Source organism: Leuciscus leuciscus (assembly GCF_965113295.1).
Source record: "Leuciscus leuciscus genome assembly, chromosome: 1".
Classification (NCBI taxonomy): domain Eukaryota; kingdom Metazoa; phylum Chordata; class Actinopteri; order Cypriniformes; family Leuciscidae; genus Leuciscus; species Leuciscus leuciscus.
The window spans coordinates 61,826,315-61,852,491 of record NC_138725.1 but is presented as its reverse complement, the minus strand read 5'-3'; the positions used below and the strand labels follow the sequence as shown (position 1 = coordinate 61,852,491).

Sequence of the window (26,177 nt, the reverse complement as noted above, 5' to 3'; positions counted from 1 at the left end):
CCCGGAATTACACTCAGGCCCGGCAATCTCGATAAAGCGTCTGCATTAGCATGTTGTTTCCCTGGCCTATGAACAATCCTATACTGAAAACTTGCTAACTGTTCTAACCAACGGGCCAACTGTCCTTCAATTCCTTGAAAATTATGTAACCACCGCAAGGAATTGTGATCTGTACGCAGCACAAACTCTGCCCCTAAAAGGTAATGCTTAAAATGTTTCATAAACGTCACCATACTCAACAATTCCTTTTTGGTGGTGGCATACTTGCGTTCTTGTTTTGTCAGGGCTCGACTTGCATAGGCCACTACGCGTTCCATCCCCCCCTCTACCTGGGACAGTACAGCACCTATCCCCACATCTGAAGCATCGGTATCCAAAAGAAATTGTTTCAAGGGATCGGGATAAGCCAAAACTGGGGCTGATATAAGACATGACTTGAGTGTAAAAAACGCTCTTTGACAATCTTCTCCCCAGTAAAATTTCTTCCCCTTTTCCGTCAATTGGTGTAAGGGCCTAGCAATCTCCGCAAAACTCCTCATAAAGCGACGGTAGTAAGAGGCCAGTCCCAGAAAACTACGAACCTCTGTCTGATTTCTAGGGACCGGCCACCCCCTCACCGCCTCAACCTTAGACGGATCAGCCTTAACACCCTCCGCTGAAATTACATGACCCAAATAGGATACCTGTTTTGCAAATAAATTGCATTTAGAGGGTTTCACCTTCAAATTGGCCTTATACAAGTTCCCAAAAACTTGTTCCAAGCGCCCCAGATGTTCCTGAAATGTTTTACCAAAAACAATTATATCATCAAGGTATACTAAGCACGTAGTCCACTGAAGGTCTGCCAGAACCAAATCCATCAACCTTAGGAAAGTGGAAGGGGAGTTACACAGGCCAAAGCTAAGAACATTAAATTCAAAAAGACCTTGTCGTGTAGTAAAAGCCGTTTTGGGTTTATCTTTCGAGTCAACCTCAACCTGCCAGTAACCACTGGCTAGGTCAAGGGTTGAAAACCAACACGCATTTGCCAAGCTATCCAACGCATCATCTATCCTTGGGAGCGGATAGGCATCTTTCTGTGTCACCTCATTTAGTTTCCTATAATCAATACAGAAACGCAGACTGCCATCTCTTTTTCTAACTGGTACCACTGGAGCTGCCCAAGGACTACACGACGGCTGAATAATGCCATTGTCTAACATTTGTTTTATGTGATCAGTCACTTCTTGTTGTAAATGAAGCGGAACCCGACGAGGGGCCATTTTAATAGGTTTAGCAACTCCTGTATCAATCTGATGGCGAATAAGATGCGTCCTACCCAAATCAGTATCCCCTATACTAAAAAGTTGGTTATAACGCTCTAACACTTGACGAATGGCCTGCATTTGTTCTACATTAAACCCTCTAGAGTCTAATCCAAAATAAGAAATCAAAGCATCCGCCGACCACAAGATCTTACCGTCACACCCTTCATCTACTTCCTCTGCACCTTCCCCCACCTCTACATTTGTAGCCAACACCCCAATTTTCATTCCATCACGTAAAGTATGAGCTTCCTTAGTTACATTAATGACACGAACTGGCATAACACCAGCGGTGACTACACCCACCACACGTGCCACTAAAACATCACAATAGCGAGACAGAGAAGAGCCGGGCTCCAGCATACCTACTATTTTTCCTGGTGGCGCTCCCTCCACTGACCCCAAAATTATCACTTCACTACGTGGTGGTATCCTGGTATCCCCATAAACTACAACTGGCATGGAAGGAGCTAAAAAGTCCGTTTGCAATTGTACAGAAATTTTTTTCCCCATCACATAGCAGCATAATTCTTTCAAATCCAGTTTTGCACCGAATTTGACTAGAAAATCACTGCCCAGTAACACTTCACCGGGACTAATATCTGCCACTACAAAATCAACCACTACTGTCAGAGAATCAAATTGACAAGTGGTTTTCCACTGGCCCATAACTTCCATTTGGTCTCCATTAGCAACCTTCAATCTACCCCTATACTCTGCTAAATCACCCCCTCCACCGGTTGCCTCCAGCCAAAACAGTTTAGGTACGATTGATACTTGTGCCCCTGTGTCCACCAATAAGCGGGTCTCCACCCCCCCCAACTTTACCAAACACATAAACTCCACCTGTTTCTGGTTGGGACTGACATACTCCCCCAGACATAGACGCAACAGAGAGAGGGGCGGGCTCCTGGTCTACCGGGCCCGCCCCCTCCCGTTTCCCGACACATATGGGCAATCTTTCTTGAAATGGCGAGTGCACCCACATTCCCAACAAGCTTCAGTCTTATCTCTGTTTTGTGAGTCTATTCGTGCACTATCAGTTTTAAAAGTCCGTGCATCTCGTCTATTTGTAGCATAATCAGTCTGATGACTAAGCGGAGCAACCAAATTCCCTGTTACTTGATCTTGTAGTATTTTAACAGTACTCTGCAAAGTCTTTACTTCTTGACGGAGCCCTTCTACCATGCCCATTAAAGATTGAATTTGCCCATCTCTAGCTGGCCCAACATTATCATTTACCACACCACAAACTTTTGCATTTGGGAGAGCACTATTTCGTTCCAAACTCCGAATTAATTCAAGTTCGGACGCCAGATTAATAGCCCCCTCTAACGTGGCTGGTTTCACACTACGCAGATGAATACGCGTCTCAGCACAACCTATATGGGCCACAAAATGATCTCGAGCCAGTAAATCCCTCGTGGCATTATCCACGGACGGATATGCCTTCGAAATTAAACGCCTCAAAGCATTTCCAAACTCGCGCACGGTTTCATTTGGCTGCCTCTTGCGCGAGGAGAAGCTCACGCGATTCCAATCAGTACTTTCACAGGGCTCTAAACATCTACCCATTGCTACCTTCAGTTGACTGAAATTTCGCCGAGCCTCATCTGGCAAGCCACAATAAATATCCCGCGCACGACCTGACAATAACAAAGACATAAATTTGAGCTTTAATACATCATCCCAGCCGTTAATCTCCGCAGCCATTTCGAACTGTTCTGCCCAATCAGACCACTCACGCCCTGTACACGTAAATGTTTCGGGCATAAAAATAGGACGAGGCGCAGCATTTCTCTCCCCCCAAAAAACACCTGCCACCGGCACGGCATTACTACCGCTGGCCGCCTCTTGCGGTTCTAACATTCTGACAAACCGTAGGCTAAAAAAAAGTCCAATGAAGTTTATAAGATCCGAGATCAGCGCTGATCTCACCGCTGCCACCAGTGTAATAAACCTCAGAACAGCCCTACGGTGGTCAAAGAACAGCCAGTCGTTTTAATCAAAGAGAATTTACACTTTATTTCAAATAGAGAGGCTAAAACTCATTCCACGGGTACAGATAAGATAGGGAGCCAGGGAAGAGAAACACGGGAAACTCCGCAAGGCACAACACTTCATATACACACAGTGAGTTTCACGCTCAATACGTCACACAGTGTTTGATACTCAACATAGCACCCCAGCCTGCACAGCACACAGTGATCACACGTAAGGCGTGTTTCCTCTGTTCTCAATTCCCCAACCTCCCTCTTTAACCCGCTGTCCGTTACACAATACACAGTCAAACAATTCATATAGGAATAGATTAAAAACACTTCCCTCCCGTGGGGCAGAGAAGACTCATCCGTAGGGGGTGAGTAGTGATCGCAGCAACCCGTCTTCTCACCGAAGACGTCACTCTACCGTCCAGGGGCGGAACTTAAAGTTCATTCATAAAATCCTTCCGTCGTATGCATCAAGGCATTCATAACGTCTCAGTAGCACGTGGGCATTCATTCATAGAATCTCGGTAGCACGTGGGCATTCATTCATAGAATCTCGGTAGCACGTGGGCATTCATTCATAGAATCTCGGTAGCACGTGGGCATTCATTCATAGAATCTCGGTAGCGTGTGGGCGTCAGCCGAGCAATAGTCTGAGGTAGTCGGTGACACTAATTTCCCCCCTCTACAACTCAACTATCTCACCCCAAGGCAGCTAGCTAATTAGCTATCTTCATCTCCGGAGGACCTACTGTCCCCGAGAGACAGCCAAAACGTTCTCAACAGGTCACCACACTCAGCGTCCCCCGGTTGCACCACACCTCTTTTTTAAAGTCCCTTTGTCCTCCCTTCACAGGTGCATGCCATCAAAGCAGTCATGTAATCAGCCAATGACGACACACTACAGTAAATTCGTTGTCATCGTCTGTATGCCTGCATGCAACCGTGACAGGACCAAACAAAGTTGAGTGTGTATAAGATTTTCTTTTTTGTTTTCGTGTTCAGTGTTTTTGTTCCGTTTTCACCCCATCTTGCACCATGGACTTTCCAGGAGTTCAACTCCTTTGCCTTGAGCAGGGAGAATGCTCTCTCGAGGAACATTTAGAGACATTTCTGGATCTCGCCCATCAGACTACCTTTCCGGACAACTGCCTGTGCACATTCCTGCATGTCGGACTCAGCGCTGCCACACGTGCACAGTCAGGGGAGGTTCCTCGAAGGGGCTTCGCGACATTATGTGGAGTGAGTGGGCCAGCCCTACTCCCCATCCAGTGCACAGCCAGAACCACCCGGACGGTGGCCCACAGCAGGTAACGCAACGGAGACCGTCGCGATGTATGAGCCCGCGCACACAAGAGCGACCGAGCATCGTATCGCCACAGAGGCCGAGCAGCGCGCGCCTGACCAGGTGTGTGAGCCAGCTGAGCCATCCATCGCCAACTGGTGGACTTCGAGGGTTCGGAAGTGAGAAAATGGATATGGAATACAATCGTTTATACCCTCTGAATAAATGGTTAGAAGTATTACCTCAGGTATCCAGCGCTCGTTTCGACAACATTGTCTTGCTTCCTCTGAAGTTGCGGTGAAAAATACTAGGTGTTGTTTTTATTCCACTATATCGACTATACGTCAGCTAAATTTACTGTTAGATTATTAGATTGACTACACAAGCCTCACTCAAAACATAGCTAATATTTTAAAATATTTTACAAATTAAATTAGTCAGATGTCTAATTATATAATCTCATGACTTTGAGTAACAGAAGGGTTTACTGTATTATTCTGTAGTAAACCTTTCAGTTTCTATAAAGAGGTTTAACCAGATTTTATGGAGGACAGAGGGTACATCACACACAGGACTTTATGGAAAAATATCACTTTATTGACAAATTCATTTAGAAAAATATACCCATTATGTAAAGCAGCATTTAAAGAAGTTCAACAAACATTTACTCAGTACGCTCCCACTAGGACAAACGGCAATACACAAGTGAAACTCAAAAACGTCACTACACTGCACTCCAGTGGTTATCCTCAGCCCCGCACGGCACAATAGAAATCGTGATCAAACAGCAATCAGTTTATCAAGTGGAAAAATCAGCACGTCCCCAGTCCAGCGTACACGAAGTATAATGTCCATACAACTTCTTAAAACTCAAAACTACAACATACACACTCACATATGCACATATGAAAGAATTAAATTATAAAACACTTCCAAGACCCCATCCCGGGGTCTAGGGAAAGGAATCAGCCGTGCCGAATTGTCCACAGAGAAAGCACGTGCTCTTCTTCGCGTTATTGGTGGTGGTTGAGGAGATTCCCCCCTTCTATGTAAAGCGCTTTGAGGTCTCAGAAAAAGCGCTATATAAATGTAACAAATTATTATTATTATTATTATTCCCGTCGCCACAGTAACAGCAATTAATCATTAATCACTGGCATTAATTAGTCCTCTTCGCGCAGCACGCTTCTCTTTGGGAATCACAATGTCTCTTTGGGCTACACAGCACTTAAAACCCCAGCGCTCCTACACACCCAGTCCCACTATATATTATCTAAATACACAGATACGATCTATCTAGCTAGCTATCTTCGTTGCTGGACAAACCCTAACGGTCTCGAGGAACACCAAGCGTCCCCCATTTCTTTCCCAAGCGCGGAAAGCCAGTCACGTTCACCACTGTCAAGCCCCCATTCTCTCACCTCTCTCTTAAATGTCCTCCACTCCAGGTGAGATCAATTATCCCTGCCTTCAGTCCAAACAATGAAAACGTGCTGCAGAAAGGTTCAGATGGGTGGAACCAAAGCCAAACAAAAAGATAAATCCCCAGCATTCATCACAATACATTTGAAGAACTAATAATATTGTAGGAAAATTATGTAATGTCTCATGTAACCTTTGCCATGCTCCTATTCTATAAAAACGGTTGTATTCTTTTTGCTGGTGGGATTTTCTCTGAAATTTGTCTGAGGTCCTTCCGGCCGTGATTAAAGCATATTCTAAGGCATTGTCTAGGAGTATGTCTGGAGTATGGCTGCTGCGCAGCAGGTTAGTGGAACACTAGAGACCTTATTCCTTAAGACCTTATGATAGTATTAAAAAAAGGAATGAGATGTCGTTCAGCTCAGTGTGATACTCTTAGGTGGGGTTAGATGCGGTCAGGCAACTATAATTCTTAGGCATTTTAATGCGGTCAGAGAAGCTACACTTAGGCGTCAACCAACGCGGTCAGAGGGGAAGTCACCTGAGTATAATTTTGCATGTGTCAGGGACACTTGCTTAAACTTAAGTCAGGTGTGTAGGGGAAAATCTACCACACAGGTTAAACTGACAGAGTGTGTCAGCTTCTCGAACAATGCTAGGTAGACTATTCCAAAGTTTCGGTGCTAAATAGGAAAAGGATCTACCGCCTGCAGTTGATTTTCATTTTCATTTCATTTCATTTCATTGAATTTTTGAGATTGCAATAGTACAGTGAGTGTCTGGAAGGACTACAGTGCGTTAAGAGCTTGCACAAGTACTGGGGAGCTAAACTATTTAATGCTTTGTAAGTATATCAGCCATATCACCCTGTAGCCCAAGACTGGCTGCCCACTGAAGCTAAGCAGGGTTGAGTCTGGTTAGTACCTGGATGAGAGACCTCTTGGGAAAACTAGGTTGCTGCTGAAGGAGGTGTTAGCTCACTCTGTGGTCTGTGTGGGTCCTAACACCCCAGTATAGTGAAGGGGGCACTATAGCCGCGTTTCCACCGAAATTACCCGGAACAATTTGTACCAGGAACTTTTTTCCCAGGAACTTTTTTTGCCCCAGACCGGTTGCTTTCTGCATTTACACCGCGGTCTAAAGTACCGGGAAGGTAAACTGCGCGCAACTGCTCCTCCCAGTCTGCGACGGACAGTAATCAGTTGCGCCACATTTATAATAAGTATGGAGGAGATTCAAACTGTGCTGCAGTTATGTATTGGTTTACTTACGAGGTAATTAACAAAACAAAATAGACGAGCACTGATACTAAAGCGTGTTCAGAAAGCTCGTATGCGTATAAAATTAGACAACGTATGTTATCAGTTATTGTGAGATGCCTGGGACGAACGCGCAAAAAAATGTCCTCTTTCGCAAATACGCTTAAAAAAAAGCCTGAATCAATCATAAATAGTGAGTCTTGTAAATAGTTGTTTGTTAATAACCTCAAAGTGCTATTTCAATCCTGTTATAGTAAATTTGTAACATGGTTTGGAGTGCCTTGCAATAGATGACAATGTGTAAACATAATGACTTAATAATAAAAGCTGTGGCAGAAAAGAGACGAGCACTGATAAAGCGTGTTCAGTAAGCTCGTAATGCTAACGTTAGATATCAAATTTGTATGTTATCAGCTATTGCGGACATTGACCGTGAGATGGCTGGGACGAACGCGCAGAAAGTTTCCTCTTCCACAAATACCCTTAATAAAGCCTGAAACTCGTCGCCAGTCCACCAGTTTTTTTTATTAAATTCCATATTTGCAGACAGACAACTCTTACTGCATGAAGCCACGACACGAACCGCAATAGATTTTTTAAAAAGGGAGGTTAAAAATAAATAAAATGCTGCGTGGAATCATCCAACCAAAATGCGGCGTGAACACAACCAATCAGCTTGTGCAGCGCACAAGTCCCACCCCTGAAAGTTCCTGAACTTTGAAAAAGTACTACCTCATGAGCAGGGACTATCGGAGGGGGAAATATTTACCCGGAACTTCATTTAGACCCTGGTTCCTGCGGTGTAAACACATCGAGTACCAGCCCAAAGTTCCTAGTTCCTGGGGAAAGTTCCTGCGGTGGAAACGCGGCTTATACTGTCAAAAAGCATGGTCCTTCGGATGAGATGTTAAACCGAGGTCCTGACTCTCTCTGGTCATTAAAAATCCTAGGATGTCCTTCGAAAAAAAGTAGGGGTGTAACCCCGGCATCCTGGCCAAATTTGCCCCTTGGCCTCTGTCCATCATGGCCTCCTAATCATCCCTATATACTGATTGGCTTCATCACTGTCTCCTCTCCACCAGTAAGCTGGTGTGTGATGGGCGTTCTGGCACAATATGGCTGCTGTCGCATCATCCAAGTGGATGCTGCACGTTGGTGGTGGTTGAGGAGATTCCCCCCTTCCATATGTGAAGCGCTTTGAGGACCCAGAAAAAGCGCTATATAAATGTAACAAATTATTATTATTATTATTATTATTAACCTGTAACCAAAAGGACTAACACACACACCGACACAGCTTTTCCAAGGTTGGATTTGGCCATGCTCTAACTGAAGAGTTCAGATGCAAAAGCCTCTAAGTGCCATCTGAAATTTTCTTCTAGAATGATCATTTTTATCAAGCTTGTATATTTAAGTTAAGTAATTTCACTTAAATGACAATTAACAGGTAATTTTCATTGCCATTTAAGTGAAATTACTGAACTTAAATATACATTCTAGAAGAAAATTTCAGATGGCACTGGAGGCTTTTGCATCTGAACTCTTCAAAACAGGAGAGTCCTCTCAAAACATCAAGATAATATGTTTTTTTTTTCTCTCTCAAGGAGAGGACACTTTAGTCTAAATGGAAAGTAAAGCTTTAACTGAGAAATGGTCCCTTAAACTATGGACTTCAATGACCCCTGTGACCATAGTTGTCAGAGTACCCTAGAAAAGCAGATGTATATATTGACACGTTGAAGACCTTTCTCAAAAACAAAATGAGTATCATATTTCATTTCTGGAAGCCGGGCTAAATGAGCAAGCACTATTACTGCATTCAGATATCAAATACAGACATTAGAGAATACATGAAAAGAACATTTCAGTAATCACACTGGTAACTTCTATAACAAAGTAAACTATCATAAGCCTAGAGAAGTCATTCAACTCATGTAATTTTTAGAGGGAAAATTATTGATTAATACCTTGATTATTATCACTCATTACACATTGAAGCAGCAGTGGATTTCCCCAAAATCTATCCCCTTCACCGCTAAAGAGGGTTTGCGTTGTCACAAGCTGTTAGTAAATCTGGCCCATGGTCTAGTTTGCATGTTGCATCTACAACCTCTAGACTACTTTTTTTTCTTTTTTTTTTTTAAATAAACTCAGTTGGTGTGTTTACATGTAGTAAAACAGACAACTATATTGTGTTCTATATGAAAACATGTTTAACACAATTACAAATTTAAAACTGCAAACAGGATCGATGAATTTAGATGTTAAACTAATTAGCTATTTGCTATTGGGCTACTAGCCCACTAACAAATGACCTTAATGGCTGGAGGCCTTGCATGACTAATGTTGTTAACTCAGTAAAGGCCAGGACATACCAAGTTGACGGTGTTCCACACCGCTGGCTCTAGTTGGACGCTGGCGGGTTTTTTGGATCGATTCAGCATGTTGAATTGGTGTCGGGCCATCGGTGAGAGAGAGAACTCTTATTGGCTGTTCAGCTTAGTAAACGAGTCATTGCACAAGAAAAAAAGGAAAATGATGAAAGCGAACAAAGTCAAGAAGGTTTACACAGAAGGCTGTTATAATTGTATCATCTTACCTGAGCATTCGAATGCACGAATATTTTCATAATAACATAAGCCGACTAGTTGTTGTTGCTAGTTCTTTTACGTTGGCTTGGTGTGTTACATGTAGTCAAGCTTTTGTTATTTGCAGAGTGCTGGTTTGTGCCATAAGAACATAAGAATTGTCGGTCTCTCAGGAAACGGGGAGGTCTGCCTCCGCCCAGTGACCAGCACATTTCATCTGAATGGCCAGAATTTGTTCAGCTTGACACAGTGTTGCTTTCTGAATTCTCCTGCAGTTTGAGGATTTTCATGACAACTTAACACAGCTATCTTGCAATGCATTTGTCTGTGACTCAATGTTTGATACATTTAAATGTATTTTGTGTTGGAGAGACACCCAGGAGCAATTGCTGTACATGCAATCCTGCATTTCTAATTAGTAATTCAAAAAGAACTCCGTTGTTGCAGACAACAACTTCAGTTCCGGAGTACCTCCTTTAAAACGTTTAAACATAATATCTGCATATGTCTCAAACGATTCTTCAGTACTCTTTCCGATTGAAAATCAATTCCCATCCAATCAGAGTCAAACGCCAACCATGCAGATTATGAAGGCATTTAGTCCATTCAAGATCTCGCTCTCAGGCTCGTTTTGATACATTGATGCACGTCATCAAAACTTGTGGTATCTTATAGATCAAAATATCTGAAACTGAGCTGATAGCAATTTAACCCTTTCATTTAAAATATTTATTTATCAACCCACGTACATTTAAAATATTCTAACTGACCCCCCAGAGTGAGTTTTTTTTAAGGCGACCATTATTTTAGAACGTTTCCCCTTATTGTTTGGCGACGCATGGCGACGCATCATGCTTGTCACGTGACACACCGCAGCCACAATAACACTGTATGGCAGATGTATCGCTTTTATTTAGTTTTTCCTTTTTTATTCAAAATATTCACAAACTTTCTTACCATGTCATCAACTATCTGATATTCCGATCCTCAAATACTTGTAAATGAGTGTGTTTTGTCTTTTAAAAACCTTTATAAATTATCTTGATCTATAACTTGACCTGGGCGAAGACATCTTAGTTTGCCCCGCAGTTCGGAGAGTCCTGTCAGTCGGATTTACAGCACATGAATTCATCAGTTTCTCCCGAATAAAATCCTGTCTGGACCACTACCGTCAAATACGATTGACAATAAGCAGACAGTTAGGACTGGCGGTATGGTTCTGTTCTGGGCAATAACTCCCTGTGCATCCATGCAGCCTAGCATGGATAAGAGCAGGGAGAGCACCAATCTGGGGTAACAGTTTTACCCCATTAGGGTAAACATAACAGAACCAACATGAATGTATTGCAGATATCATTAATTCAAGATTTAAAGTACAACATGATTCGAGAAATTCAAGGGGAATCAGAATGCCATCCTGACTGGATGAGAGGAGGAGCTGGGGATGGGGAAAAAGCTTACCTTTAAAGAATAAGAGGTTAAAGGACAACAACAACATTAATGGAAGTCAGATTAATTAGCTCCTAAACTGGGTAATTAGCTCCTAAGTAACGCTATAGCTGCTTATAATACTAAAGGAGCTTATATGTATACAGTGAAAGGCGTCGTATTCCTATAGGTAGACATGGATCAGCTGAGAGTCAGAACTAACGTGACATGCCAGAACTGACGCTACGCTTAATGTAAGTGGCTGGTAAACTGGGAGAAGAATAGAGTAAACTTTATAGCCCACTATGTGTGTCAGATATGAATAAAACATGTATAATAAATAAAACAAATAATTTTTGAATGGATTGTTATTGCTGCTTCCATATTGTTACTGCTTCTTCCATAGACATCAGTGTGTATTTTACAAACTCTAAATGTTTTGTTTTACTATTGCTAATGTGTATTTAAATTTCTGAAACCTAAAATAAACATTATGTGGTTGAAAACACTTTATAGTTGTGATAAATGACAAGCGCTGAGCGCGTCCGTCTCTGGCTCAGCGCCAACCTAAAGCGCAAAAGCACAGTTTGAATCTGGCAGTTGTGTGACGTCACTGAATTTTCTAAATCCAAAGTCAATTGCTTTGGTAAAAGCGAGGTAGATGTGAATAAAAAAAAGCAAACTCACCAAAAGTTATCACGTCGGGGTCACCAAAAACTGTAAGGCTAGAAGTTTAAACTGGTATTTTGAGACAATAATAAGAACAAAATGCAGTTGAAGAATGACGTGCATAATTCAATTACTTATCTGAATCCAATATAATTAATCTGACTTCCATTAATGTTGTTGTTGTCCTTTAACCTCTTATCTTTAAAGGTAAGCTTTTTTAGAACTGATAGGAAAACATAGGATTTAAAGGGATACTCCACTTTTTTGGGAAATAGGCTCATTTTACAACTCCCCCAGAGTTAAACAGTTGAGTCTTACCGTTTTCGAATCCATTCAGCCGATCTCCGGGTCTGGCGGTACCACTTTTAGCATAGCTTAGCATAGATCATTGAATCGGACAGGACCATTAGCATCTCTCTCAAAAAAATGACCAAAGAGTTTCGATATTTTTCCAATTTAAAACTTGACTCTTCTGTCGTTTAGGGGTGTCCCCGACTATGGATTTTCATAGTCGAATCAGAATCGTCAAGTCTTGCCTATAGTCGACTAATAGTCGAATCATGTGTATGGGGGCGGGGCTTTAACATTTCAAAGCCGCGATGTACAGAAAATCACACAAAGATATAGAAGAAAATGTATAAAAACATTTTGGATCAATAAAACTAAGAAATAACATAACTCCAGAAAGGCCACACTGCAGACAGGATTTACATTTCACATGCAAATCAAATTAAATCAGCTAAATTACCTGTGCAAGCAGGCTCTAAGTAGGCTACAGCACAACATCGATGCATCATGCGCCGAAAAAATAAACAATTAATTTACTAAATTAAATTAGAACAGAATATACCTTTCTAATAAATAAAAATACAAAACTAAATAAATCAGAATAAGTCACAAGATGAGGAGCAAATGTGTGCAAATTGCCTAAAGTGCAGGGGAACATATATTCAAAACACAAGCCACAAATAGTTAGATTAGATAACCCTGACAGATCAATAAATTAAATAAAAATAAAGAAATTATTAAAATAACGATAGTAGCCAGAATTTTCAACTTTGTCTTTTTAACTGCAGAAACAACAATAAATGCTAAACTGGAGTGGCAGTCTTTTTAGCTAAAAATGTTCACAGCATCCAAAAATCAAATTAGAACCGGCTGAAAAGTTTTGAAACCACTTGTACCCTACCTTATCGAGAGAACAAATCCAGTCGTTCACTCTGTCTGTGTCCGTTGGAGTCTTTTCAAATTGTGCGCGCGGATAAAATACATTCTAAAACACTTAACGTGAGAAACGTTTAACGACTTAATCTCCTAAAATAGTTAAATTAAAATATGAAAACGCATTTGCGTTCATATTCTGGGTTCATCTGCTTATCTCCACATAGTATGGTTTCTTAAAGTGTGTAGCCTACTGTGTACATTAAGCCACGTTAAAGTGCCTTTTAAGCGTTTTAAAAGCTTTTTTTCACGTTAAGCATTTTAGAATGTCCCGTGGAAAACCAACTTGTTAACGTTGGCCGGCAGAAGTGCGATCATGGATTTCCTGATGCTAAATCCAACCTTGGAGAATATCCTTTCTGATGGTGTACATCCACACTTTAGATTTTCTTATCCCAGACATTGTTAAAGATTTAAATCCTTGCCGCCAAGACGCTCCTCTGTCGGTCACGGATTGAAAGTGAAACTTAAATCTGTCACGGGGTGTTTGGATTTATTCACGCACGTTAAAAAATATTTATTAAAAGCTTCTTTCTTTGCACATTTTTATATACAGCCTTATCATAATAGGCTGAATATTAACGTATTGACAGAAAACCGGTAGTTCTGTGAAATCAGACATTGCGCGCCCTTATATAACCAAAGTGGCATGATCCTCGTTTCATAACACCTCTGCGAAGATTCGACCGTGAGATCGGTAGTCGAATCAGGCTCCTCCAATCGAAGCATCGAATCTTCGACTATTCGGGGTCACCCCTACTGTAGTTACATTGTGTACTAAGACCGACGAAAAATGAAAAAGTTGCGATTTTCTAGGCTGATATGGCTAGGAACTATACTCTCATTCCTGCGTAATAATCAAGAAACTTTGCTGCCGTACCATGAGTCCAGCAGGCGTAATGATATGACGCAGCGCCTGAAAATAGTCCTCAGCTCGGTAACTTCCAACGTGACCGGGACTAAGTTTAGGCTTGTTCGACTTCATGCAGCTCTGCGCAGACCGATCGGCGGCTGACTTGAAGCAGTGCATGCTGGTTAGAAATTTTGTCCGACTTGATACAGCGCCGACGCCACGTGACTGTGACGTATGCCATCAAAGTACCGCGAGAGCAATTCGAGAGTAGCCGGAGAACTCAGCCAGCGCAGCTTCTCAAGAGCGGCTGCACTGGGCTGCACGTGGGCTGATGACGACACAGCTGTTCCACGATTGGCCGGATTCACCGAATGACAACGATCACGTGTGTTTCGTCTTTATTCGAACACCTTTAGTTCCTCTAAAGCTCTCAAATCAGTTTATTATAACAGTAAACACTCTTTTCATGTCGTTGTCATGTTATATTGTGTCATGTTTATCAAATTAAAACTGATTAAAAAAAGTAGACTCCACTTCATTGATAGTAGCTTATGTTGAACTTTATTCTTGTTCAAACAGACGCTGTATGAAGCAGTACATAAAGTATTGAATGAAAATGTCTCTGAAACATCTGTGTATTATTTGGCAAATATTGCATTTATTTCACTGCAGCTGTGGTAAAGTATGCAAACACCACGTGAGCGTTCACTACGGGAACCAGAAAGTGTCCGGCTTCACGTCTCCGTTTGCAGCTCCTCCCCGCCTGCACGCGGCTACTCTCGCCGATCGGTTACATCCAGCCGCAGCCGATGTCGAACACACCTTTTGTCTAACCTATTAGACCTATTTTCAGGCGCTGCGTCATATCATTAAGCCTGCTGGACCCATGGTACGGCAGCAAAGTTTCTTGATTATTACGCCGGAATGAGAGTATAGTTCCTAGCCATATCAGCCTAGAAAATCGCAACTTTACATTTTCCGTCGGTCTTAGTACACGGTGTAACTACAGAAGAGTCAAGTTTTAAATAGGAAAAATATCGAAACTCTTTGGTCATTTTTTTGAGAGAGATGCTAATGGTCCTGTCCGATTCAATGATCTATGCTAAGCTATGCTAAAAGTGGTACCGCCAGACCCGGAAATCGGCTGAATGGATTTGAAAACTGTAAAACTCAACTGTTTAACTCTGGGGGAGTTGTAAAATGAGCCTATTTCCAAAAAAAGTGGAGTATCCCTTTAACCTGAACATCTAGATATCAAAAGTTACAATCACTTTAGCTTTTAACAGTTATCAGCAGTGAGAGGAAATATTCTCAAAGCCTTTAAAGCAGGCAAAGTCTTTATTAAGTTACATGTTTAAATATACAGACAGTAGAATGGAAAGACTTTAGAGAAAAACTGTGCTGTAACAATGAATGCACTGCTGTGTAGAAGAGGGAGGCAGAGTAAAAGCCTTTCTCCAGTATGATCATATGCACTGGTGTGCAGAAGGGACAGGGTAAAAGACTTTCTCCAAAATCAGTAGTCTCTTATGCCTTCTTATACCCTGAGCCAAGCATTGTAAAACAGGAGTGGAATACAAAAACCAAAACCAATTGACAGAATCCAAATAACCTGTAGGCAAATAGTGGTGGTCTACAAAGGGAGAAGTGAATTAACATATTCTCCTCAATGGATGTTTAAGCAATAGTTCCTAGACTTGTCTGTACATTAGAATACTTTAATGGCTCTAATGGCGCTTTTCCATTACCAGTACCAGCTCGACTCGACTCGCCTCGTCTCGGCTCGCTTTTCGCTCCGTTTTCCATTGCAGATAGTACCTCCACAATAGTACCTGGTCGGCATAGCGACGCCGCAGGAAACTGCCGTGACTTAATCTTCTACGCGAGACCTTTATTTTACTGTCTATGCGCGAGACACACCCGCTACCCACACACACAGGACAATGGAGGAAGTCGAGTGTATGCTGTTTTTGGATGTTTTTGTTTTTGCTGTTTTTTATTCAGGATACTCCGTCTGGCGCGTGCAATGATGACGCAGTGAATAGTGACGATTCTCTCTGACCAATCAGCAGCAGTCTGCCGTGTTTTCATGTCACATTTTAGTATCGCCTCAGCTCGCTCAGAACCTCGCCAGAGGTGGTACGAAAAAAAGTACAACTTTTACACAGTGGAAAACCAAACAAAGCCGAGTCGAGTCGAGTCGAGTTGAGCCGAGCTGAGGCGAGCTGGTACTGTGTAGTGGAAAAGCGCCATAAGTTCACCACAATTCTACTCAGTTTATAAGCTCTTAGGACAAGTCTTGTCCTGTGAAGCAAATGGTTCAGATGTGTATTAGAGGTGCAAGCAACTCTGCTTCATCAGACAGAATTGTCCCAACAGTCATATTAATGAATCCCTTGCACCAGATTTGTATTTGTATACAGTGATGATGAAGGTCATTTTCCCACATTTAATTCACATGAATGAAGCTACCCATCTGATGCTCTGAGAACAAGATATGCTCTTTGGTGCTTGCGCTGGTATAGTCGTGTCTTGGGGTGATCTGAATTTGACCTTTCCAGCCCTACACACACTTGCAGACATTCCGGAAGCCGTTGTTTTAGGAGGTGCCTGATGGCTGTTAACAGAGACACAATGGTGGGAGTGTGTCTAAGATAAATGTTTTGAGAGCAGGCCGGGGAGTTTGCATTTAGCTGGTGCTTCCCTTAGAATATCCCCCTAAATTATTGGAAATGTACACTTTCCATTTAGTCATATCTGCTTAAAATGTCACTGTCTCCTCTATTGCTATTGGTTGCCCTAACACTGACTGACATAATTCTTTAGCAGTATATTTGCATGCATCCACCATACATCCAAAATTTTTGATACATTTTTAAATTAGTTTACTTCCTTGTTAAGAAAAATGCCTTTGTACTTTTATACAACTGCTGTATAAAAGTTTAAGACAAAAGGCAACTTTCTCCATGCAGAAGATTTCTGAAAATTGCTTGGTTTTCATTTGAAATTCAACACCAGAAATTTTAACTCTTTGCTATAAAAGTCTTTAACACCAGGATTTTAACTCTGGCGATTTAAGGGACTACTGAATTACTAGAGCAGGAAAGAGTTGCACCAATATACGCTCAGCCCTACAATTTCTGTTATTCTCTAGTATTTCGCTCATGTCTATTATCGGAAAGGAACTTATTTTTTCTATCAGCTGACCTGCTGCAAAGTCAGTTGTTCGACTCAGTCACTGCATTTGACTCGTGTTATACACATGGCACAGAAAGTGCAACAATTAGCAGCTAAAGTGTGAGTGGGAGGGTCCACGCGTGAATACTGAGGCTCACGTGTGGTTATATATATGTGTGTGTGTGTGTATGTATGAGAATAGCTAAAAGTGTGTGGGTGCTGTGATAACACTTCTCTGAAGGTGCGATTGTTAATTTGCTGCGGTTTTCGAAAATGTCAAGCTCATTTGGATACACCCTTGACCTCCATTTCCTTCAGCAGCTTATGCAGTCGCTTGTTGAGAAAGTTCTGCTCTGTCCACTTCACTGCAAGGGGAAAGAAGAACAAGACAAATGTGGCTTAGATGAGGCATTTGTGATACTTCCTTTGTAACTATATATATATTTACCTAATTTTAAGACCTGCTAAAGACCAGATGATTTTTTATGATGTCCTAGAATTCAACAGGGTGTACCTTTTTTAAAACATGACTAAGTCATGTAAAAATATTTCTATCAATCTATCTATCTATCTATCTATAGCATATATATATATATATATATATATATATATATATATATATATATATATATATATATATATATATATATATTATTAGCCAAATGCGAGTGGATTTCAGCTGTGGCGTTTTGGCGGATTGAATTTTATATAATATACATTTTTCAATTGTAGTCTTTTAAAAAGACATCTGAAATAATAAACTAAGTGCAATGCAGTGTTGTCAAAAATGTTGATTTGATTGACACAAACATTTTAGAGTTGCCTTTTATTGTGGCAAGCCTAAGGCACGCCTGTGCAATAATCATGCTGTCCAATCAGTATCTTGACAGCGTCCCTTTACCCTCTCATTTCATTTGCTCTGGACAAATATTGTTGATGTTAAAGGATTGCATTTCCGCGTGAGATTGCACGTATTGCCCATAATTTTAACAATTCCAATTCACACCCAAAGTGCACTCACATAAAGGCAAGTATATAATAAAACAGTATAATGGGTCCGTGCATCAGGTCTTTAAAGGGACAGCAGCCTAATATACCGGCTGCCAAATTAGGAGGTAATATTAAAAATATCTATATGGCAGTTTTTCCCTATAGTATCGATGTCAAAATTGTGGCCAGTTAAAATGCTGAGTGGCTAGTAACTTTGGAAAACCACTAGCCACAGTAGCTGGTGAGCAAAAAAGTTAATGTCAAGCCCTCTATATATACACTATATATCTATAAAAATATTACTAGTATTTTATTTCAGAAATACTACATTCAGTACTCAGAAAACCAGTCAGTATCTGGTGTGACCACCATTTGCCTCACGAAGTGCAACACATCTCCTTCGCATAGAGTTGATCAGGTTGTTGATTGTGGCCTGTGGAATGTTGGTCTTCAATGGCTGTGCGAAGTTGCTGGATATTGGCAGGACCTAGAACACGCTGTCGTATACGCCGATCCAGAGCATCCCAAACATGCTCAATGGGTGACATGTCCAGTGAGTATGCTGGCCATGCAGGAACTGGGATGTTTTCAGCTTCCAGGAATTGTGTACAGATCCTTGCAACATGGGGCTGTGCATTATCATGCTGCAACATGAGGTGATGGTGGTGGATGAATGGCACAACAATGGGCCTCAGGATCTCGTCATGGTATCTCTGTGCATTCAAAATGCCATCAATAAAATGCACCTGAGTTCGTTGTCCATAACATATGCCTGCCCATACCATAATCCCACCGCCACCATGGACCACTCAATCCACAACGTTGACATCAACAAACCGCTCACCCACACAACGCCATACACGCTGTCTGCCATCTGCCCTGTACAGTGAAAACAGAGATTCATCCGTAAAGAGAACACATTTTCAAAGTGCCAGATGCCATTGAATGTGAGCATTTGTCCACTCAAGTCGGTTACAACGACGAACCCCGGTCAGGTCGAGACCCCGATGAGGAAAATGAGCATGCAGATGAGCTTCCCTGAGATGGATTCTGACAGTTTGTGCAGAAATTCTTTGGTTATGCAAACCGATTGTTGCAGCAGCTGTCCGGGTGGCTGGTCTCAGACGATCTTGGAGGTGAAGACGCTGGATGTGGAGGTCCTGGGTTGGTGTGGTTACACGTGGTCTGTGGTTGTGAGGCCGGTTGGATGTCCTGCCAAATTCTCTGAAACGCCTTTGGAGACGGCTTATTGTAGAGAAATGAACATTCAATTCACGGACAACAGCTCTGGTGGACATTCCTGCAGTCAGCATGAAAATTGCACGCTCCCTCAAAACTTGCGACATCTGTGGCATTGTGCTGTGTGATAAAACTGCACATTTTAGTCCACAAAGTAGTCTTTTATTGTGGCCAGCCTAAGGCACACCTGTGCAATAATCATGCTGTCTAATCAGCATCTTGATATGCCACACCTGTGAGGTGGATGGATTATCTCGACAAAGGAGAAGTGCTCACTAACACAGATTTAGACAGATTTGTGAACAATATTTGAGAGAAATAGGCCTTTTGTGTACATAGAAAAAGTCTTAGATCTTTGAGTTCAGCTCACGAAAAATAGGGGCAAAAACAAAAGTGAATCAAGATTCGTTTATAATTTTGTTCAGTGTATATAGGTTTTATTTAACATACTGTTCTTGAAACTCCAAGAACCACAAAATGAATTGTGGTTAATAAGTAAATTGACAAATATTCTGTTGGATTATGGGGGGTGTCAAAAAAATTAAGAACCACTGCAACAAATAATGTTTGTCGCTTTTGGAAGGAGTTTAATTGGGTCTTTATCTAGTTATACTAATGATAAAGATCTGATCTTAATGTAGGTCAAATGTATGCAGAAATACAGTAAATATGCTGCAATTAAGGTTAGAGATAAAACAGAAGCTGATAAAAGAAAGGTGAAGATATCCCATCGAGGGACCAGAATATCATATAGACCAATGGCTTGAGTCTTTTGAATTAGGCCAAAAAACAACCACTTAGCAACCACTCAGTACACCCCAGTAACCATATAGCAACATGCTAAAAACCACTCAGAATATTATAGCAACCACAAAATATAAAAAATGTACACACGCACGCACGCACACACATATTATAGCATTATGCAGTTGCTGCAGATTTGTCGGCTGCACATCCATGGTGTGAATCTCCCATTCCACCACATCCCAAAGGTGCTCTTTGAGATTGAGATCTGGTGACTGTGGAGGCCATTTGAGGTTAGTGAACTCACTGTCATGTTTAAGAAACCAGTTTGAGATGATTTGAGCTTTGTGACATGGAGCATTATCCTGCTGGAAGTAGCCATCAGAAGATGGAAACACTGTGGTCATAAAGGGAGGGACATGGTCAGCAACAATATTCAGGCAGGCATCGTTTAAACGATGCTCAGTTAACACTTAAGTTGTTCCAAGAAAATATACACTACACCCTTACACCACCAGCAGCAGCCAGAACCGTCGATTCAGGCAGGATGGATCATTGATTATGTTGTTTACGCCAAATTATTACCCTACCATCCGAATGTCGCAGCAGAAATCGAGACTCATCTGACCAGGCAACGTTTTTCTAGTCTTCTAATGTCCAGGTTTGGCGAGTCCGTATGAATTGTAGCCTCAGTTTTCCATTCTTAGCTGACAGGAGTGGCACTCGGTTTGGTCTTCTGCTGCTGTAATCCATATGCTCCAAGGTTTGACGTGTTGTGCGTTCACAGATGCTCTTCTGTAGACCTCGGTTATAATGAGTGGAGTTACTGTTGCCTTTGTATTAACTCGAACCAGTCTAGCCATTCATATATCATTCTAATACTTTTAATATCATTTTAATAAATCATTTTAAGTCATCCTTAGTCCCCACGGGCCCCCTGGTTGAGATCTATTTAGTTGAGAAATGAGCGAACAGGATTCCAATCTTCAAGCTTACCTAAGTGATCTGTTTTGTGGCCGTGCGAGTGCACTGCATCTTGGATAAATGCTGGTAGATGATGACGAGTAAATGAGTCCTTAACCAAAGATGACCACTCAACCGAGGGCCCTGTGAAAAACAACACATTCATGGTTTCTAATGAACAGATATGGGATTTGGTGATTAGTGTGTTTATGTAATATACCAAAAGGATGCAATTTGTGAATTTGTGTTCAAGGCACACCGGGGAAGACGTTTGCACGCAGATAGTGGCCCATCATATTATAGGATCTGTGCTCATCTGAGCTATCTGAGCCTGTATCAGTGTAATGAGGAGCGCAAAGAGGAGGAACCTGCGGGCAGTGCACTCTGCACACCTGAATATATGCACATAAATACACATATGCATGATGATATGAGCAATTTCAATGTCATAAAATGGTCAATGTTGTGGTGCAGAATGGACCTGATTGCAGCCATTTGTCCTCTTCTCTGATTGGCTGATGGTGTTCATCCTCAAATTGTCCTATCAATAAATATAATTTATCAGCATGATAACCAAAGTTACTACTACTGTCCTGATATTTGTATCTTTAACCTGACAAACATGCTTGGAAATAGACAAGTGATCAAGATTCAAAACTGTGTGAATACATGCAGAGTACTTTAGTAATATGACGAATAATAAACTGTTGATGCAACATAAAAAATATGCCAGGTTCACTTTGCCATCACAAGCTTGCTTAGCCTAGACACAAGAGTCCTTAAGTACTTCATACAATTAAATTTCCATTATAACGATTAGGTTGACTGGACAATTGTCCTGAAACCAAAGTGAATAAAAAAGTACAAATAATATTAAAACAAGCTTTTGGAAAGTAAGAGGAGGTACCTACCGACCAGCGATTGATCATGTTGTGGTTGGAGTGGGGGTGAAACTCTACCTGCGACATTAATAAATCATTGACTTCTACAGAGCATCAATGGTTAGTGCCATCATGAACGTCACACGCACCATAACGACAGTTTGTTTACATAATTAAAGTGACCTTAAAAGTAAAACTATTAATTGTATGTTACAATTAATATAAATTACATAAACAACAAGGCTTGTAGCAACCACTTCTTTTTATTTCAAATAATACATACTCATACATATATTACGGCCACACATATTTTAATTAATGTAATGAAACGATAAAAAAAGTAAATAAAAGTCAATTATAAAGTCAAGTAAATAATTTTCAATATTTATACTATATATACAGAAATCCTCCATCTTTACCATCTCTGCTCTGTGTAAAAGTTGATTTTGAACAACTGATCTGCAATATTTTTTTTTTTTTACCATCACTTTGTAAAACACTGGGCACAGATCAGCAGCCAACTTTAACTTCTATCTTGGTTGCTTTCATCTTAAAGAGTTGTTTTACACGCATCCTCATTTGGTTCTGAAGACAACTTGAACAAATCTCTATTTCAACTTTCAACTGCAGTTTTGGGATTTTCATTGAGTGGTGAAGGATTCTGGAGCATCAGAATGGCAGCTATGTGGGAACTGGATCTGTTCGGCACAGGCTTTCAGATTACGCACTTGTTGTTCTATGTGGGAGCGAATCTTTTAGCTTGTGCCCTCACGCGCTTTTCGTAGTCCATCCTGTTTTGACTGCAAAAGAATGAGAGAGAGATAAGATCAATGATGTGGGCTTGGTTGAAAGTAAACAGTACAATCTAATATTAAAAGGTGCGAGTGATGTTTGGCTGAACTTTACCAGTATGTCGTATATGCCTCTGCCTGTGCTGGGTCCTGAATGTTGGGCTCATTAAGAAGTTCCTGGATGCCCAACAAAATCTACACAGCCACAAGAACACAATGACATACAAAAGCTCATTGCTTATAAGCCCAAAAGGTTTGTTCAAATGATTTATGACTTTATGAGCAACAATGATCTCAAAGTATTTTAATCATGATTAGGTGTATGTACACAACCATTCAAAAAGTTTGGGGTCTGCAAGTTTAAAAAAAGAAGATAATAATACTTTAATTCACCAATAATTCATTAAATTGATCAAAAGTGACAGTAAAGACATTTATAATGTTACAAAAGATTTTCTATTCATTTTGAACTTTCTATTCATCAAAGAATCCTGAAAAAAGTCTCACGGTTTCCACAAAAATATTAAGCAGCACAACTGTTTTCAACATTGATAATAATAATAAATGTTTCTTGAGCAACAAATCATCATATTATAATGATTTCTGAAGGATCATGTGACACTTAAGACTGGAGTAATGATGCTGAAAATTCAGATTTGCCATTACAGGAATAAACTACATTTTAAAATAAATTAACATAGAAAACAATGCCTTTAATTTTTTTTACAGAGCCTTAAACCTTTGAACGCTAGTGTATAACTGCACAAATTGTGTTTGTGTGTGTGTGTTTTTGCATACTTGTTTGATGGTGATGGCTGGTCTCCAATCCTTCTCTTCCTCCAGTATGGACAGACACACTGTACCAGAAGGATAGACGTTTGGGTGGAAGATCGGAGGTTCAAACTTGCCTGAGAACAAAATTAATGCGTCATGTTTGTTTCCACAAAACATATTGTTTTAAAGAAGCTTTACAACAGTCTTTAGGTGCTAATGAACAGCCTTACAAAAATATGCAAGGGGTATAATCAGAGTTCAACAAATAAAACACCTGTAAAAGGTGTGGTGACAATGACAATAATAAGCAATATAAAAACAAACGTTTAGAGTATAAAATCTCTTACAGAGGAGAAAACTCACATTTGGGTGGTGAAGATGGATAGTCATCCTTAAACAACATTCTCAGTTTGTACAAACCTCCCTCCCAAAGAGTCTAAAGGAAACAGACCGACAGATTTGAAAACTCCAGTAAATTAACACTATGACTGGTTCACAGTTCAAACATGATATTCGACATGAGTCACTGAATTAGTCCAAGACACCATAGATTCCTATTTGTACGTAGGCATGTCATATAGGCTAGGTGATAAGAAACGCCTTAAAACTGTAATATGCATAATTCAAGCAAAAGAGACAGATAATAAAAATAATATTAATATTTACTTATTTGTATTATTCATTATATATATACACACAACCTAGACAAATTATATATGTACACAAAAGACAAGACAGATCTGCATGTCTAATATGTACAAATATGCAGGGGAATGTATATAAGAAAAGGAGTAGGATATGTTAAACAAATTTACACGTGCACAAATGTTAAATATAAGTATAAAAATTACCCTTGACAAATATTCCGATCGAGGATTGATCTGGAACTCTATGGTCCGGTTTCACAGACAGGGTTTAGATTAAGCCAGGATTAGGCCTTAGTTCAATTAGGGCATTTAATAAACTTTAATAAACGTGACTTAGTAAAAAACATTACTGGTGTGCAAACAACTGGCTTGAGACAAAACAACGGCACTGACATATTTTAAGAAGTGAGTTCAAGTTACTTTCAGTTAAAACAGCTCAAACATGTATTTTAGTCTGGGATTAGACTAAAGCCTTGTCTGTGAAACCGGAGGTTAGTAACTTGATCTAAAACTTAATTAAGACGGGATTTGTTTGAGAAGAAAGATTGTCGATTTGGAAACTAACCCCCTTTTTTCCTGGTATCGCACACTCCCAATTCATGAGATTCATGGTGCCATCTGGGTTCTTGGTTGGTACAGCCACAAAACCCTACAGAGAAACAATAAAAGGTACCACAGCACAAATTATAGTTATCAATTAGATATATTTTTCAAGTTCTGCACATTTGATCTTGTGTATCTGTGAGTCCCTTACAAAAGGATGATCTTTCCTCCAGGCTTTGCGCTCCTGTGACAGTCTACTCAAAGCAATTCCAGACATGACTCAACAGCGCCACCCTGCGGGCAGAAAAAAACACACCATCAAACGTGTCGTCGGTGCATCCGTAAAGACAGAAATACACATTATAGATGAGCTTATATGAATATAATGTCTGAAGATACATCACATTAAGTTTTAAGTTGAACCACTTTGAATTTTGTGAGCGCTACTACTTCGCTACAACACTCATATCACCATTAGCATCATACGCCACTAACTGTCAACAATTACAGTCGCTGGCTTACCTTAAACAAATGTTTTAAAATGATTTTCCAGCCAACACCAAACGGTTTTAGTCAATGGTTTTTAGCGAACTCCAAAACAAAATCTCGAAATGTTAAAACGATCCAAAGGTGTAAGGAAGATACCTCGCGACCACTTAGTGCTCACGACTCGAACTGGCGTTTGATCATCAACTGTTTGATTTTGAATTTTAAAAATCCAAATGAATTTGCCAAACTAATCGTATAATAGATTTAAAATTACATCTAGCTTTTGTCTAAAAAGTCGGGAAAATAGACAAACAACGTTAAGTAATGAAGACAGTGGAATGGAGAGCAACGTCTGTTTGTTTTTATTCGCAGGACCATCAGGCAATGATAGAGGCGACTATGGATGCGTCCATTAAAAATGTAGCATGAGGGGTAGAAAGCACTAGCACCTCACTGCAGTACACGAGATCCAGGGGGCGGAGTTGGATCCAGATCTAAGGGGTGGAGATGGGTAGGTTTAGGCGTGGGTTTAGGGATCAAGGGGTGGAGATTGGTAGGTTTAGGGGTGGGTTTAGGGATCAAGAGGTGGAGATGGGTAGGTTTAGGGATCAGGGAGTGGAGATGGGTAGGTCTAGGCATATGTAAGGTGGGAGGAGTTGGATCTGGATCCAACTCCTCCCCCTGGATTTCGTGTTCTGCAATGAGGACCATCTCGTAGAAAGACCGAAATTTGAAAATCCAGTTAGGGTTAGGGTTAGGGTTAGGTCACGCTGAGAACTAAGGGATAACTTGTCCCTCTATACAATTAATGGACAAGGGGCAGGCAAACGGATGGAAGTTCTCTGCCGAGTTCATACATAGCTGTTGTCTCGAATTATACTCAGTTTAATGCCACCTACCAGCCAATCAGAAATTAGAATTT

General features: G+C 40.8%; 3 protein-coding genes across 4 annotated transcripts in view; all 3 read right to left on the bottom strand.

The window, feature by feature from the left end:
• il2rb (interleukin 2 receptor, beta) overlaps positions 1–10,008 on the bottom strand; it is a 31,971-nt gene extending 21,963 nt beyond the window's left edge. Inside the window, exons 1-2 of one of the 2 annotated variants that reach the window (XM_082162181.1) lie at positions 9,858–10,008; positions 9,634–9,756 (exon numbers count right to left, since the gene is read on the bottom strand). In XM_082162181.1, the coding sequence (XP_082018307.1) occupies positions 9,634–9,723 (90 nt within the window). In that variant the 5' untranslated portion in view covers positions 9,724–9,756; positions 9,858–10,008. Of the gene's footprint in view, positions 1–9,633; positions 9,762–9,857 lie in introns of those variants that run through there. The other variant, XM_082162182.1, reaches the window with a different exon arrangement.
• Positions 10,009–16,174: 6,166 nt separating this feature from the next.
• Positions 16,175–22,115, bottom strand: cimip4 (ciliary microtubule inner protein 4). Its single transcript, XM_082146871.1, has 5 exons — positions 22,042–22,115; positions 21,612–21,671; positions 21,390–21,522; positions 21,164–21,274; positions 16,175–17,559 (listed from the first exon to the last, which is right to left on the bottom strand). The coding sequence occupies exons 1-5, from the start codon at positions 22,096–22,098 to the stop codon at positions 17,477–17,479; spliced, it is 444 nt and encodes a 147-aa protein (XP_082002997.1). The 5' UTR covers positions 22,099–22,115; the 3' UTR covers positions 16,175–17,476.
• Positions 22,116–22,255: 140 nt separating this feature from the next.
• Positions 22,256–25,947, bottom strand: LOC309481777 (SUMO-conjugating enzyme UBC9-like). The gene is made up of 7 exons (XM_082146860.1): positions 25,289–25,947; positions 24,978–25,060; positions 24,789–24,872; positions 23,940–24,012; positions 23,601–23,710; positions 22,918–22,997; positions 22,256–22,811 (listed from the first exon to the last, which is right to left on the bottom strand). Exons 2-7 carry the CDS (start codon positions 25,041–25,043, stop codon positions 22,748–22,750), a joined length of 477 nt encoding a protein of 158 aa, XP_082002986.1. The 5' UTR covers positions 25,044–25,060; positions 25,289–25,947; the 3' UTR covers positions 22,256–22,747.
• Between the last annotated feature and the right edge of the window lie 230 nt (positions 25,948–26,177).